Genomic DNA, 14992 nt, shown 5'->3' with positions numbered 1-14992 from the left:
TTAATAGCATCTTTTGTTCTTCCAGTAGTTTCTACTAATTGGGATCCTTCTGCATCATATACAACTTCAGGTGGGTGAGGGGTGCTCAGCAACCCCCAACACTTCAAAGGATGTTTCTAGATACTAGCCCAGCCCAAAGTGGGCTCAGAGATTCCTAGGGGATAAGTGGGCGCTTTTAAAGAGCAGTGAAAGGGGATGTCTCCATAAAGAAACCCATCTTGAATGACTGATGACTGCAGGAGACTGAGTTTTACCTTTCTCGGTGATCTTCAAAGAGTAATGTTAATGCAAGCAGAGTCTGTCCATCAATAACACCAAAAGAAAGCCACAGGAACAGCACAGTTGACAATTTAGACACAAATACATTAAATGCCCTTTATGGATTTCTTAGTACTTGGGGTCAATCTAAAGAATGTTGCTTCTACTGAATACTCTATTTTGCTTGGGGATTCAGTACAAAGGATTATATAAAGAAATTTCAGATAATGGCTTACTTTTGTTTAGAAAGAAATAAGTACGCACTTTCCATAAATTAAGTTGTAACTGCTTTCTCCTTTTGTACTCTGGTTTGCTAAAGTGTATATGAGCAGCTCATCTCAGCATGATTTCTGTCCTAAACTCAGACTGGGTGACAAGTCTGAATCCTTAGACAATCTGAAAGGATTGAGGTTGAGCTTTTGAGAGTTTGGCATTTTAAACAACAAACAGCAACAACAACCTTAATCTTGGATGAGGAGTTCCCTAAATGCAGAAAACAATCTCAACTTTTAAACTAAATACAGTAGCCAAGATTAATTTTTTTTAAAAACTTGATATTTAATATTCACTGTTATCATTGTGAAATAGTAATCCTTAAGAATGAATAAATGAGCCTATACTCATTTATTATAACCCAGTGGGTAGAAATAGAACATCTCCTGAGAGGTACCAAAGTACATTATGCAAGGGTCAGGGCCATAGAACACAATGGACTAGTTTAAATCCTGATTGCTTCTTGCTAGATGTGTGACTCGGGCAAGTCACTGCACCACAGTGTCCTTTTAAATAAAAGGAGCATCACTGTATTGTCCACCCTTAGGCTCCAGTCTCCTCATCTGTAACATGTGCAGTAAAAAAACCACTCTGTAAGGCCATTGTAAATGTTTAAACAAATTCAGATATGCAAAAATAGTGAGACTAGTGCCTACCACACAGTAAGAGCTCAATGTTTATCATATTTTAATATTAGTAAGCTCCGTCTCTGTGGGCCAAGGTGGTTATAGAACGAGGGGTCAGGATTCTCTCCAATGCAAACAGTATACTCGTTTCCATGAAAACTATGTAGAAAATTTGAGTTAGTATGTGGGTACACTGTCAATGGAGAAAGCCTTCAATACTATAGACATGTCACCCAGTGACGTCAGAGAATGTCAACTGTGCCTAAGAATTCATGACTCATTTAGTGTTACTGATGCCAGCATGATCAAATGCAAATATTCAAATTTCCCCTTGTAATTTTACAGAATTTAGAAATGCTGCTGAGATCAAGAGCTACCTTGTGCTTTGGTGCTGTGGTAGCATGTGTCTTTACATGTGTTATTCTTCCTTTATTTTTACGTAAGATTTTATGGTTTGATCTTGTGTGATGATGCAGTTTTAATGTCAGCAGGTTACATGATCTTCACAAATTCAAAGACGAGACAGAAGGAATGAAGGGCTTGATTAGGGAATTAATGATTAAAGAGTCATCCACCTCTTAGATGAGGCTCAAAGAAGGGGACCGATGGTCCTACATCACACAGCTGCTCAAGAGCAAAGCCTGGGCCTGAGTCACAAGCCTGGAATAAAATACTAATGTGAATACATAAATATTAACATCTTTTCCTTCTAAATTGAAGGTCTGATCAGTTTCCTAAGTAACTTGCATTTTAGGTTTGCTTTTGCTTCAACAGAGTTAGATTGTGGTGAAAGAGAAGAAAACCAAATAGCAGACCCAAGATGATGCTCCATATTTTAATGACAGTCTTCAGGGAAGATGCTTATGACCAATATGAATATTTCTCTTCAAAACAACGATTTTATTGCATTTAAAGCACTCTTCTCATAACAGACTATGGGAATCTACCCAACTGATGAATGTATTGTTTAATCCAATTCAGCCTTTTAGATTATCTTTTCAGTGATTGGCATGCCAAGAATAAGAGCTCAAAGCATCTAAACTTTTGGGACATAATCTTTCTTACCTATCACTATTCTACAAATAGTGTGGGGGTGGCATATGATTGAGTATCAAGTTGTGATCTGCTCAAACAAAACAAATCTATTTTTATAAAAATATTAGGATATAATTGAGGAAAATAAGATAAATGAAAGCTGTACTGTACATATGAATGTTGCAAATCATTTACCCATATATACATATGTCTGATTACATCCATTAATTTGAAGTCATACACATCTGTTACCACTATTTCGAATGTATCCAAATGCACAGTTTGAAAACATTCATTAGAAGGATCCCTATTGCCATCTTACAAACTGGAAATGCAAAAGAAAACTGAAGTCAGACCTGCAGATATTTAAGGCAAGACATGAAGGTCATGCAAGACAACAATGGGGTTAGAGCCAATGTCAGCAGCTAGCACGCTGAGGTAATGAGTGTAGTATTGAATCAGTTAATGTGAAAATATTTTAGCCATGTAAGTTAGATGGGTTGAATCATTTGCAATTTTATGTTACACATTGAAAGCATTTGGAGTCAGAGTGACACAATGATTAAGTATAAAATATGACATATTTTAATTTTGAAGGAAGTTAGCATGTGCTCATGGCTGAGTGGGCTGCAGTTGGAGGCCGTGGAAAGCTGGAAGCTGACAGCAGGCCAAAGACATGTCCTAGATAAAGACCGTGTTTTCAGCATGAACAACCAGGAAATCTCTCAAATAGAAATGATACTCTTGTCAAATTATGCTGCATAATGAATAAATAAGGGTAGCAAGAAACATATGCTGCTGTCCTGAAAATGATGACAAACCAGGAGTATGAAAGACACAGGAGCCAGGAGAGGATGCTCAAGGAGAACTCCCCGAAAGTAAAAGACAAGGAGGAAGATTTGGAAGACTGGCCAAGAAAATTGTTTGCAGCGTCACAGGATCTATGCCTTGTGTATGTATCGAGGGAATATGGCTGAGAAAATATGAATAATGAAGGAATAACCAAATGTTGTCTAAACTGCTAACAATATTATCTTAGCATTTCTATTGCTATGATAAAATAGATGACCAAAAACAACTTGGGAAAAAGGTGGTGGGGGGGGTGGTCTTGTATTTTAATACATATAATCTATCATGCAAGAGCTGGTGTAGAGACAAGGGAGAAGTGCTGCTTACTGACTGACCTGCTCCTCATGGCTTCAGTATGATTTCTTATAGCACCTAGGACCATCTGCCCAGGGGTAGCCCCATCCACAGTTATCTATGCCCTTGCATATCAAGAAAATACCTCCACAGACTTGCCGACAGGCCAATCTTATTGTGGCATCTTCTGAGTTGACAGTCTCTCCTTCTAAATAACGCTAGCTTGTGACAGTTGACAAAAATTAGCCAGCACAGGTGCTCAACATATTCTGTTATTGTCTGGCTTTAATCACTCATTGAGACTTTTACAGCAAAAAAAAAAAAAAAAAATACATTTTCCATATATTTTGTTTTTATTCATACAGATTTTAAACTTCTCTCTTATGCAATATCATTGATATAACAAAAATAAGTTCTGATTTCATGTTGTTTAAAAGAATAGGCATTAAATTTGATCAAATCTACTTTCCCCTCTATATACAAGAGAGCTTTTCTTATATAAAGGAAGTCTTGACCTCTGAAAGAACGCATTTCCCTTGCGGAGAGCTTTTCCATGTTTGATTTGAAAGGTGTTAGGGGTGGGGGCAGCCTTCCTTGCTCAACTTCTCTGGCTCCCTTCCAGTCCTTCCTCACACATCCAAATCCCACTGCTGCTGGTCACCTAGGCAACACAACAACTTGCAGGATGGTACAGGTCACAGGTTCCCAGGAGGGGGGAGAGAGTTGCAAAGCATTAAGACTTGTTTTATCCACCTCAGAAATGTCGCTGTCCTTTCCTACCATATAATTTCTCCTTTTTCTTAGAGCCTGCTTCCCTTGTGTCTAACAAGTCCCAAGGGTTATAGCTTCCCCATCCACACATGAAATTGCTCAGTGTTTGACACTCATCCCTGGTGTTGAAACATCCAATGCTTCTCCACTGCTTTCCAGAGAAGCAAGGTGCTCATGGAACATGGCAGAGCAGTTGTCATGGCTTCTTCCTCCAGACAGCAAAGTTTCAGCTACACTGAACCCAGTCAGCGTCCTTCCCTTTCCACCAAGGCTTGTCTTCTGATGCCTCCCTGTTTCATGGGCATTTTCCATGAAACCACTCTTGCTCTGATGTAACCTTCCTTCATCTCACACAGTTGGGGTTCAGTCTTCTGGGCTCCCAGGGCATTTTTGTACTGATCTCTCTGTCCTAATTAGCTGTGTGTCTAATCTTCTTAAGAGAAAAATACATTTTTTTCTTTAGTCTAAAAAGCTTTTGGTTTTTGTTTGTTTGTTTTTGTTTTGTTTTGTTTTTGCCTACAAGGAGTTAGGTTTTCTCGTGGCATTTTTTCCAACAGAATCTTTTCATTATTTTTTCCTCTTCCTCACTCTGTCCTCACCACATGGACTACCCGACTCATGGCCTAATCCACTTTTCTGTCACACTTGACCTGCTGTGGCTGTCCCTCTCTCAATACCTCATGCTCCCTCGTTAGGTTGCCTCTACGGTTTTGTAGTCTATATGTACTCTCACAAAACAATCTTTTATTTACATACCTACAATCATTAAAAGTTATGATCTGATTATGAGAGAGAACATGGGAGGTTTGCGTTTCTGGTTTGGGTCACCTTCCTTAGTGCATTTTCCATTCAAACTGTAATCCTGCAAGTTTCCTAACTTTGTATTCTGCATAGCTGAGTGAAATGCATATATTCATACATATAATGTTTCATTACCTATTTTCTTGTAGATGGGCATACAGGTTGGTTCCATTCCATTGCTATTGTGCACAGTACAGCGATATACGTGGGTTTACAAGCAGCTCTGTAGCAGAATTGGATTTTTTAGGTATATGGCCAGGACTGGTATACCTGGGTCATATGGTAGTTAGAATTTTATTTTTCTAACTTTGTCTTTGTGTGGTTCTATGGAAGTTTTGAATGTATTTTCTTAATTTTTGAAACTATGAATTAATTATCTAATTTCTCCTTTCTCTTTCATTTCTCCACCCACCCACATACCACTTCCCACTCTTCTTCAAATCCACAGTCTCATTTTTTTTTTCACTAATTGGTTTTGCATTCACGTATCCATACACATATATGTTCCTACCTATAGCCTGTTGAGTCCATATAATGTTACTTGCATGTATGTCTTCAGGGATGACTGGTTGGCACTGCCCAACCAATTGGTGTGCTCTTCCCTAGGAAAGACCAACTCTCCCAGTGCCAGCTTTCCTTGGTTGCCCTTGTGTAGAGTTGGGGGCTTTGGTTGTTTTTGTAATCGACTTTGGCATGGTCACTGATGCCATCCTTGTCCAGCACATGTTTGAACAGCCATGTTGGTGAGACTTTATGGATGTAGCTTTTGATATTACTGGAGACAGAATCTGGCAGCAGACTCCCTTGATCCTCTGACTCTTACAATCTTCCCACCCCCTCTTCCACGATGTTCCATGTACTTCAATAGTTTCTTGTAGATGTATCCATTGGGACTGGGCTCCATAACTCTCTATTTGGATAGATTGTGGTTTTCTTTAGTGGATTCCATTTACGGCAAAGAGACGTTTTCATACCCAGTTCTTAAATGGTTGTGCCAGTTTGTATTTCCTCAGCAGAGGACAGGGGTTTCTCATGCCACAGCCCTGCAGTCACTTACTGTCATTTATTTTCTCAATTTGATCTGGGTGAGAGGGAATCTCAGGTGGCTTTAATTTACATTTCCCTGGTTGGGAATGATATTGAACTTTTAAGAAATATTTACTGATTATTTGTTACTTCTTTTGATACAGTCTCTTCATTTCAATAGCCTAATATTGATTAGGCAGCTATATGATTTTAGTCATTAATTTTTTGCAGATCTTCATATATTCTCGATATCAATGTATTCTTCCCATCACAGCCTGTCAGGGACAGAGCTGACTGAGATCCTCTCCATGCCATAGGCTGTCTGTTCTCTCTGCAGACAGTTCCCCTTGATGTTTGCAAACTTTTATTCTAAGCATTCACAGTTGTCAACTCTTGGGACTCTTTTCTGAGCTCTTGGAGTTCTGGTCAAAGGCGCTTGCCAGTGTCATAACTTCAAGCATGTTTGCTCTGCTCTCCTCTAACAGCCCAAGTGTCTTAAGTTGTAAATTAAGTCCTTTGACCTGTTTTGAGTTGTATTTTGAGAAGGGTGAGAGATGCAGATCTAAATTCATTCTCCTTGGAGATTCCATTTTCCCAGCACGATTTGCTGAATAAACTTTTTTCTTTAGTGTACTCAGTAATTTTTGTCAAAATTAGATGGTCATGGATTTGTGGGTTTATTTTGGTGTCCTCTCTCCTATTCTTTTTTCAGAAACGTCTGACTTGGTATAAACACCAACCTGTTTGTTTTGTTGTTGTTTTATTGCTGTGGCTCTGTAGTTCAAAGTCATGTCCTGGAATACCCCCAGGAATGTTGCTTTTGCTTAGGTTTTTGCCAATCTACTTTCTACTGAATTCATCTTTGTGCTACCTCGATGGAACTGTGTGGCACACACAGAAGGAATTGTAAAGCAGAATGAATGAAAGAAACCATGTAGAATATTGAATTTTGGATGTCATCAAACTCATTTTGGATTCAGGATCAAGACAGACAATGTAGAGAATGAACAAAACTAACTATATTCTATGCTCTTTAAAAAAAAAAATCCCTCCAGGTGTTGACTTAGCACACTGTGATTCCCAGTGTTCTTCATGATAATGTTTTGAGAACAATAACTGATTTCAAAATCTAAAATCTGAGGTAGTTCAACATAGGCAGGCTTTTCTCTGATAGAGTTGGCTATACTCTTGTGTAGCCTTATTTTTAGCCCATTGTATTAAAAAGCATAATAGAAATGACACCAGCATTGCTATAAGAAAAATGAAGAAATTTCCCAGGGTTATCATGGGAAACAGAATGGAATAAAATACACAGTTTTTTAACAGCCATAATAAATACAGAAAATAGCAAAGAGACAATTTAATGATTTTTAAAACTCATCAGAAGAACAAAATCTATGAATTCCCCTAGTTAAATAGTATGTATGCTTAGTAAATCTTCTGCTTTTGTGCCTGTGAGAGTCTAAAAGTTATTGATTTTCTAGTTTCTATTACAGAGTGGCTATAATATTGGGTACCCTTTTCAATATTTTAGATTATATGGTGCTGCTTTAATTTTTAGGTTCCATTAACTTTCTTGGAGCATCTATTTTTAAAATTCCTTTTGGGTTTGCTAATTACAAAAGAAAAAGAAAAAAAGAAAACCTGAGACTTTATGCTTCTTAGGTTTTACTTTGCACCTTCCTATGTAAGAGGTTTTTTTGTTTTTTTTGTTGTTGTTGTTTGTTTTGTTTTTTGAGTTTTGCTACTCTGATCTTCAAAATTTTAAGAGAAACTCAGCTATTTTCTTAGTGATGTTAATTATATAAGATGAATCTCAAAAAATTCCAGGAACCAAGTTATGAACAATATAAGCTCTTAGTCACAAAAACCTTTCACTAGGGAGGAAAAATGGAGACTATGAGATTTCCATTCTGCAAAGAAATAGAGTTAAAATAAGGTTGCTGAGTTTTCCCAGAAAAACTATAACAGGGAACATTTATGATATATCATTTTATCGATACCTGTGACTGAAATCTTCAAGGCCCCATTCCAGAGCAGGATGTGGTGGCGGGGACGGCGGTACTTCATTCTCAGCCCACCCATCACTGGGAAGCAATAGGTCTATAAAACAAGGAACAAATGAAGCTGTAGTAAACCAGAGGGAGAAGGAGCCAGCCTTACTCGTATTTCAGTCCATCTCTCACACATAAACCACCTTAGAAATCAATAGACCTTCACCTGGAATGGAAGGAGCCACAAGAATGCTCCCTGGCTGAGATAACCTGTGCCTCCTATGTGTTTCTGTGTGGGTGACCCGCTCACTAGCCACTATGGCAAATAAATCTACACATCTCTGTGACCTTTTGTTACCTGGGAAAGGCCTGTGCTTATCAATATCCCTGATTTTAGGAGACTCATAAAACATGTCTTTTAAACTTTAATATTTTTGAAAGTGTGACTTTATAAATAAATATTCTGAATTATAATTTAGACATTTACCTGAATGGGAAAAAATACTGAAGAAAATGTCTTGAGACCTGGGATACTGTTCAGTGTTTAGACAAAGCAGGGGGTTGGGGGGAAGATCAACTCTTTCTATCTGAACCATAGGGAGGCCTTAGAAGCAAAGGACAGGTGTCTGAATTTGGATTTTTCTACTTGACAAAATGTGGCACTCTTCTCCAGGCTATTTGGTAATGGGAAATGACATTCACCCTGACCACCACTGTTACTAACAGAGGTGAGTTCTGAGGAAACCCTGTGGGTGCTCACTAGTCATATTGTTCACTCTGAATATTTTTTTCCTTTAATACAATGACAAAATTTACTGTGGATGAAAAGAACTATAGAATGTTCTGGTTAGAACAAAGGTTTTTTTCTTCCTCTTTTACTTGTTTGTTTTTTTTCTGTTTGCAGTGGTACTTCTTTTTCTTTCTTTCTTTCTTTCTTTTTTCTACATTTGGCTCCTACTGTCCTGTGAATTTGAGACCATTACTCAACTTCTCCAATCCTCAAAGTTTAAATATAGAAAATGATGCTTTGAATACCTTCCCTGTGGTGGGGGGAATGGAGTTGAGTGGAAGAGCCTTTGCCTAACATGCACAAAATCCTGTCCCCTACATAAAATGACAACATAGAGACCAGGCATGAGGGCACACACACCTTTAATCCAAGTACTTGGGAGACAGAAGCAAAGGCATCTCAGAGAGCCTGAGGCCATCCTGGTGTACACTGAGAGTCCAGAACAGCCAGAACTACTTAGAGAAACTCTACTGGAAAAACAGACAAACAAAGCCAAACAACAACAAATAATAATATAAAATGGAATATATAGCCTGTGATGAGAGAGGAGGTGGACTAAATCAGGTAGCACAGTGACTCCTACAAATAACGTGCTACCATTAACATATACAATGTTACCATGCTATAAAGGGTAAATTCCACTGTTTATCTAATAGTGTGAAATATTTGACATATTGTGGGCATGATTTTCCCCTCAAGCCTAGAAGAGAAAAACTTTTCTGTCCTCGAGAGTTGTAGGTTGCAAGAGCACCTACCTGTGTATCTGCCAGGTGGGGTGGCATCTGCATGGACCTCTGAGAGTTTTCGGGGTTTCCCCGAATGAGCTAGACTCTCTAATCAGTAAATTAGATCCTACAGATTGTTATTTCTATGACATGTGACTCTTAAAAAGGTTTTATTAAAAAAAAATTGGCTTTATGATGATGAGTGTTGGATATCCTAGATATTCTGGAAATGAAATTTTGGATGATTTTGAACCACTGTGTGGACCTGAGCATCAAACCTGGGCTCTCTTCAAACCTGAAAAGTGATCTTCACTGTTGTTTGATCTCTCCAGCCCTGGCACATGGGACTTACGCCATCTTAAAGGCTTGTGTAGAACAAAGTCATGTCTTTCCTCAGTAGGGGAGAATTCTCTCTTCTTGGATATCTTCAGATTGGTTTATGGTTTTATTTTGCCTTTGCACTTGAACTGAAATATTAGCTCGTCTGCATTTTCAGGCCTGGTGGCTTATGGATGAGAATTCTACCATGAGATTTACGAGTTCTAGTCGTTAGATTTAGACTAGATCTCTGCACATTTTTGCTGGGTCTCAACTTCTTGATTCACACAGAAGATCTTGTGGTTTGTCAGTCTTCACAATAATGTTAGGCAATTCCTAATTATCTATCTTTCTCTATCTTTCTATCTATCTGTCTATCTATCTATCTATCTATCTATCTATCTATCTATCTATCTATCTATCTATCTATCTATCTAAAAATATTACTGTCTGTTCCGGTTCTTTAGAAAACTCTACCAAACAGAGCCAACAAGGGATTGCTACAACTCTACTCCAGGAAATATCCTGGAATGGAGGGGTTGGAAGCAGAGCTGACATGCTCCTAGGAATGAGGGTGGAAACAGGAAACCTGGCCACCAGGTAGGTGTCAGAAGTAACAAAACAGAATAAGCAAAGGTAGCCAACACTGTTCCCTGGACCTCTACCACTATCAATGGTGGTGGCAGACAGAGAGAAAGAGATTTGCTTGCAGATACAAAGTGGAAAGTCTATCCTATAAATAGTATCTGTAGTCTCTTAGTCCATCTCCATGCTGGTGGTAAACATAGATGCAATCTGCTAATTTGCTAGTTCAGGTTAACTTTACAGAATACAAGTCTATACCCTTAGCAGCTGACTTCATCTCCTTCATCTTAGCCATGCAAGATTGAATGCTATGTCCTGAGTGCAGCCCTGGACTTACCTATCTTAGCTGATAATGATTGAAACATCTGTCTTATCTGTAAGAGTCTTACCCTGTTTCCAAAGCTCACTGGAAATTCTACCTCCTCTATGAAGCCTTCACTGTTACCTAGGTTTCAACTGCTTTTATAACAAGGGAATAATGTTTACTGGGCAAACATCTATGTACCATTTCCCAGCCCTCTGTGTCCCAGACTCATTCTTGCAAATGGGATGTAAGTTGCTATAGTGAATATCATTGCCTGTCTCAGAGGTTTTGAGAGTATACAGCTTGGGTCCATACCACCCCTATCTCCCCCAAGTATCCCCCCAAAGCCCATGCCAGTGTGTTAGAGTGAGTCTCTGAATGCACCCTAGTCACAACACAGAGCATTCTTTTTCCACTGAGCTGTCATAGTCTATGATGTCTGCCTTTCCCCGCTAATGTTTAAGTTTATGCAGTAGTGGTAGCATAAAATAAGTCCTGTATCCTATCTATCACATTCGATTTTGCAGAGACAGCTATTCATTGACCTATTAAGCTATAATCTATTCATCAACATTTTTTCTAACCAGACTGAAGGTTACTTTATAGTGTCTTCTCTATTGTCTGTTCTGAAGCCTTTTCTTGGGTTCTTTGGACTCTTATTATAGCTATTACTTTACCTTTAACTGTTATTGTACTCCTAGGTCCTAGCTGTACTGTTTAGTGTAGTGATAGGGGCAGAGATAAATATCACCTTGGTTAACTCTGTGTGCAACCTACTCAGATCCTGTAGGGACTTTGTTCTCTTGACCCTGACATCTCCGTTAAGTTTTATATCAGGTATGTAAGAATAGAATTTTAACCTCATACCAATAATATTTACCTCCTGCATGAGATACACTCCTGATACACACACACACACACACACACACACACACACACAGAGAGAGAGAGAGAGAGAGAGAGAGAGAGAGAGAGAGAGAGAGAGAGAGCTTGTGAATGTTGACAATGTGTCTTCTTGTTACTAAGTCATTGTTGGCTAAGTGGCCTTCTTCAATCACTGCATTTTGGGTTTTTTGTTTGTTTGTTTGTTTGTTTGTTTTGTAGAGTTCATAAAGTCGAAAACAGTTAAGAGGTGAATAAAAGAAATCATGAGTTTAAATAGGATAAGAAAGCTATGACCCTGGTCTGAAATTAGACCACAATTGGCCTTTAAATAAAGTTTTGTTGAACATACTTACACCCATTTGATTGCACACTGAAACAACATTTGCTACTACAGTGGCAAAGTGTAGAGTTTAATGACCCTGCCTTACACTCTTTTTCTCATTTTTTCCCTTTTCTTTGTCTTTTTAAATTTGTTGGTTTGCTTTGGGGTGAATTTATATCTGTGCCTTAGGAGGCCAGATGAGGGTTCAGAACCCCTGGAACTGGAGGTACAGACAGTTGTAACCTGCTATGTAGGTGCTGGAAATTGAATCGGGGTTTTCTGGAAGAGCAGCCAGTGATTTTAATATCTGAGCCATCTCTCTGGCCTTAAACTCTTCTTGAGGATAATGATAGTGTTGCAGAATTGGACACATCTGCTTTCCTGATAGTGTTTGACACCATAAAGGTAGGTATTCAATCAACATTAGTCAAACTAAGAAGAAGAATTCAATTTCTCATCAACACTGCAGAATATCTTCTGCTATAGACTGATGGATCCACTCTGGCTCCATCAAGGTTAAACACTGGAGAAATTTTATTTTATTTTATTTTATTTTATTTTTGGTTTCTCGAGACAGGATTTCTCTGTATAGCCCTGGCTGTCCTGGACCTTACCAGGCTGGCATCGAACTCAGAAATCTGCCTGCCTCTGCCCCCCAAACTCCAGGGAATATGGAGATAGTGGGATAGGGTGCAAAATGAAAATGTCTGATTTGAGGTAGGCCTAATGTAGTGGGTGACTGAAAGGATTTGGACATAGGGTCACTAGCTGTCACCTGAGCTGAACTTGGAGACAACAAAAGGTCAAGAAGAGGGCAAGAGTGAAGTGGGCAGGGAGAGAAAGGCCACAGCTAGAAGTAGATGGTGCTGAGGCTCTATCCATTTCCCAGCACGCCTTCCAGCTACTCAGACTACTAACTAGCTTACAGGAAGCCCCAGGGACACGCCTCCAGCCTGGTTACTGTTCTGAAGCACCAAGCTGCTTCCTTCCCCAGGAGGCTCAGCTAACAATTTTCCAACACAAATGTGAATTTTCTGGTGCTGTAATTTTACAAATGTTATTCTATAGATTCCTTTTCTGTGTAACAGCTTGAAGAAAAAAATACTGGGCAACTGTGGGTAGTTTGTACTATTATTACAAAAGTGGACAGAATGCAGTCTATCAACAGTGGATATTAAACGTACAAAGAAAAGGAAAGTAGAAAAAGGAAAAATAATGTTTTGGCTGGCCCAGCTTCTCTTGTCAAGTTAATCTTGTTCTACTAAAAGAGGCCCTCAAAAGTTACTTCTGTTAAGGCCATTGTCACAGTTCACATGACCCGTTCCCTGGCTCAGAAACTCAGGGCCTCTTGGAATTTCTCGAAGTGCAAAATGTTAAGACTTAGAGGCAGAGAACATGATGAAAGTAGCATGGTGCTATTTTAATTCTAGTACGTTCATAAACTCTCTGAGTCAGTTGGCTTACACAAAAAGAAAGCCTGTTGCCAGGCCTCTAACTGAAAGTGTAATCAATCCATGCTATGAGATGTCACACTCTGGCAATCTGGTGATATAGCACAAACACATGGGGACCTAATAGTAAGGTAGGCTTTACCTTTCTTCAATAAACAATGGTTTATCTAATAGCAAGTTTCCGAGATAAAGTCTCCCCTTCATTGTTGTCTTGGTTTATCACATTCCTCCATAGTGGGCATTTCCAGAAATTCTCTAGTGCAGATGGGCAAGGTCTTAAAATTTTCATGCTAACTTGGAAATTTGGGGTTGGAAATGAAACAGGAACCTGGCATGTTGCTGATTCGTAATTTTTAAAATTTGTTTGTTGTCATTTTCCTTTCATTGGAATGAAAGCTGTTCTATCCAAATTTATGTCTTAGAAGAAAGAGAATATGCAAAAGTCTTCCCAGAGATTATCTGTGGTCCCTTGTGCTCAAAACACCCACTATTTTCAGTGCAGGCACAGAAAGAAGTTCTAAGGATGCTCCTGTGCGCTGCAGAGAAATTCTGTTCCTGCCCTGCTTTGATGGTAGTGAAATTGTAAGTCTAAGAGCTGTAAAGAACTCATAATTTACTTAAGGTAATGAATGATTCTTTTTATCTTGCTACAAGGTGAAGTCTGCATTTCATAGGCATTCTTGGGATCAGATAGAAAGACTTCAATGGTTCCAAAGGACACACACAAGGCAGGGCCTTTGTTGCTGAGATGAACCAAAGCCAGGGACAGGAATTGAATCAGGCTCTGGGTGTATCAGATACACACATTCTTAAGTAAATTATTTATTTTCACAGGTCTTCTGTTTCTTCACCTGTAAAATGAGGCTAATAATATGACCCACTTTGAATTCAAATGTAAATTGCTTAACACAGTAGCTATCAAACACCAAATACTTAAAGTGGAAAAATTTAAGAGGAATTCCGGACCTCAGTGTACTATTCAGAGGAAATAGTTTAATGCTCAAGCAATCTCAGATTTATAAGCCCATCCAGATATAATACCATCAGAGTTCAGGACCTGTTCCTGCATCATTATAGTTTGGTGACATCTTAAATGTCTCAGAATGCAGGATTGACGTGTAATGTTTATCATCTCCACTGAACAGAAGATCATGCCGCCCCTGATTACCAGGCTATAGAATGTTCAGTGATGCATAAAATATTCATCATGTATCAATTGAGAAAAAAATTCTTAGAAATTACCTATAGCACATTTCATTTTATGTATACATATTTGCATGGAGAAAAGATTTGAAAGATCTACATAAAAAGTTATTGATTAGGTGCTTTGATAGATAAAGGGATGAGTAATACTAAATTTTCTTTTTAATGCTTTCCTCTAAAATTTCGACAATGAATATGTATGTATTGCTTTTGCAATATAAAAAGTAAAAGCTATTAAAGAAAGCAGATACAGGGAGATAAAACAAGTTTCTTGGTGACCCCAGTGTAAGCTTGAAAGAACAATGCCGAAAACCCAGGAGTCTACTTGAAATGTGATCCATTCCAGTAATAAGAGGCGTTATAAGACACCAGGAACATCCAGCTGCCGTGATGATGGCCCCAAGCTATGCTATTCCACTACTTCTCACATTCCTCTCAGAACCAAGCACCAAGCTTGGAGTCACACCATGACCATGCTGTGG

The 14992-nt window shown here is 38.7% G+C and overlaps 1 protein-coding gene across 1 annotated transcript in view; it reads right to left on the bottom strand.

Moving 5' to 3' along the window:
• Window positions 1–14992, bottom strand: part of Pard3b (par-3 family cell polarity regulator beta) — a 976275-nt gene that overhangs the window by 391648 nt on the left and 569635 nt on the right. The window contains exon 14 of the mRNA XM_021197960.2: window positions 7937–8036. Within this exon, the coding sequence (XP_021053619.1) occupies window positions 7937–8036 (100 nt within the window). The remainder of the gene's footprint in view (window positions 1–7936; window positions 8037–14992) is intronic.

The sequence above is a fragment of the Mus pahari genome, chromosome 5 (genome assembly GCF_900095145.1).
Source record: "Mus pahari chromosome 5, PAHARI_EIJ_v1.1, whole genome shotgun sequence".
NCBI classification, from domain to species: domain Eukaryota; kingdom Metazoa; phylum Chordata; class Mammalia; order Rodentia; family Muridae; genus Mus; species Mus pahari.
Note: the sequence above shows the minus strand (reverse complement) of the source record. Positions and strands in the feature narration are given on the sequence as shown.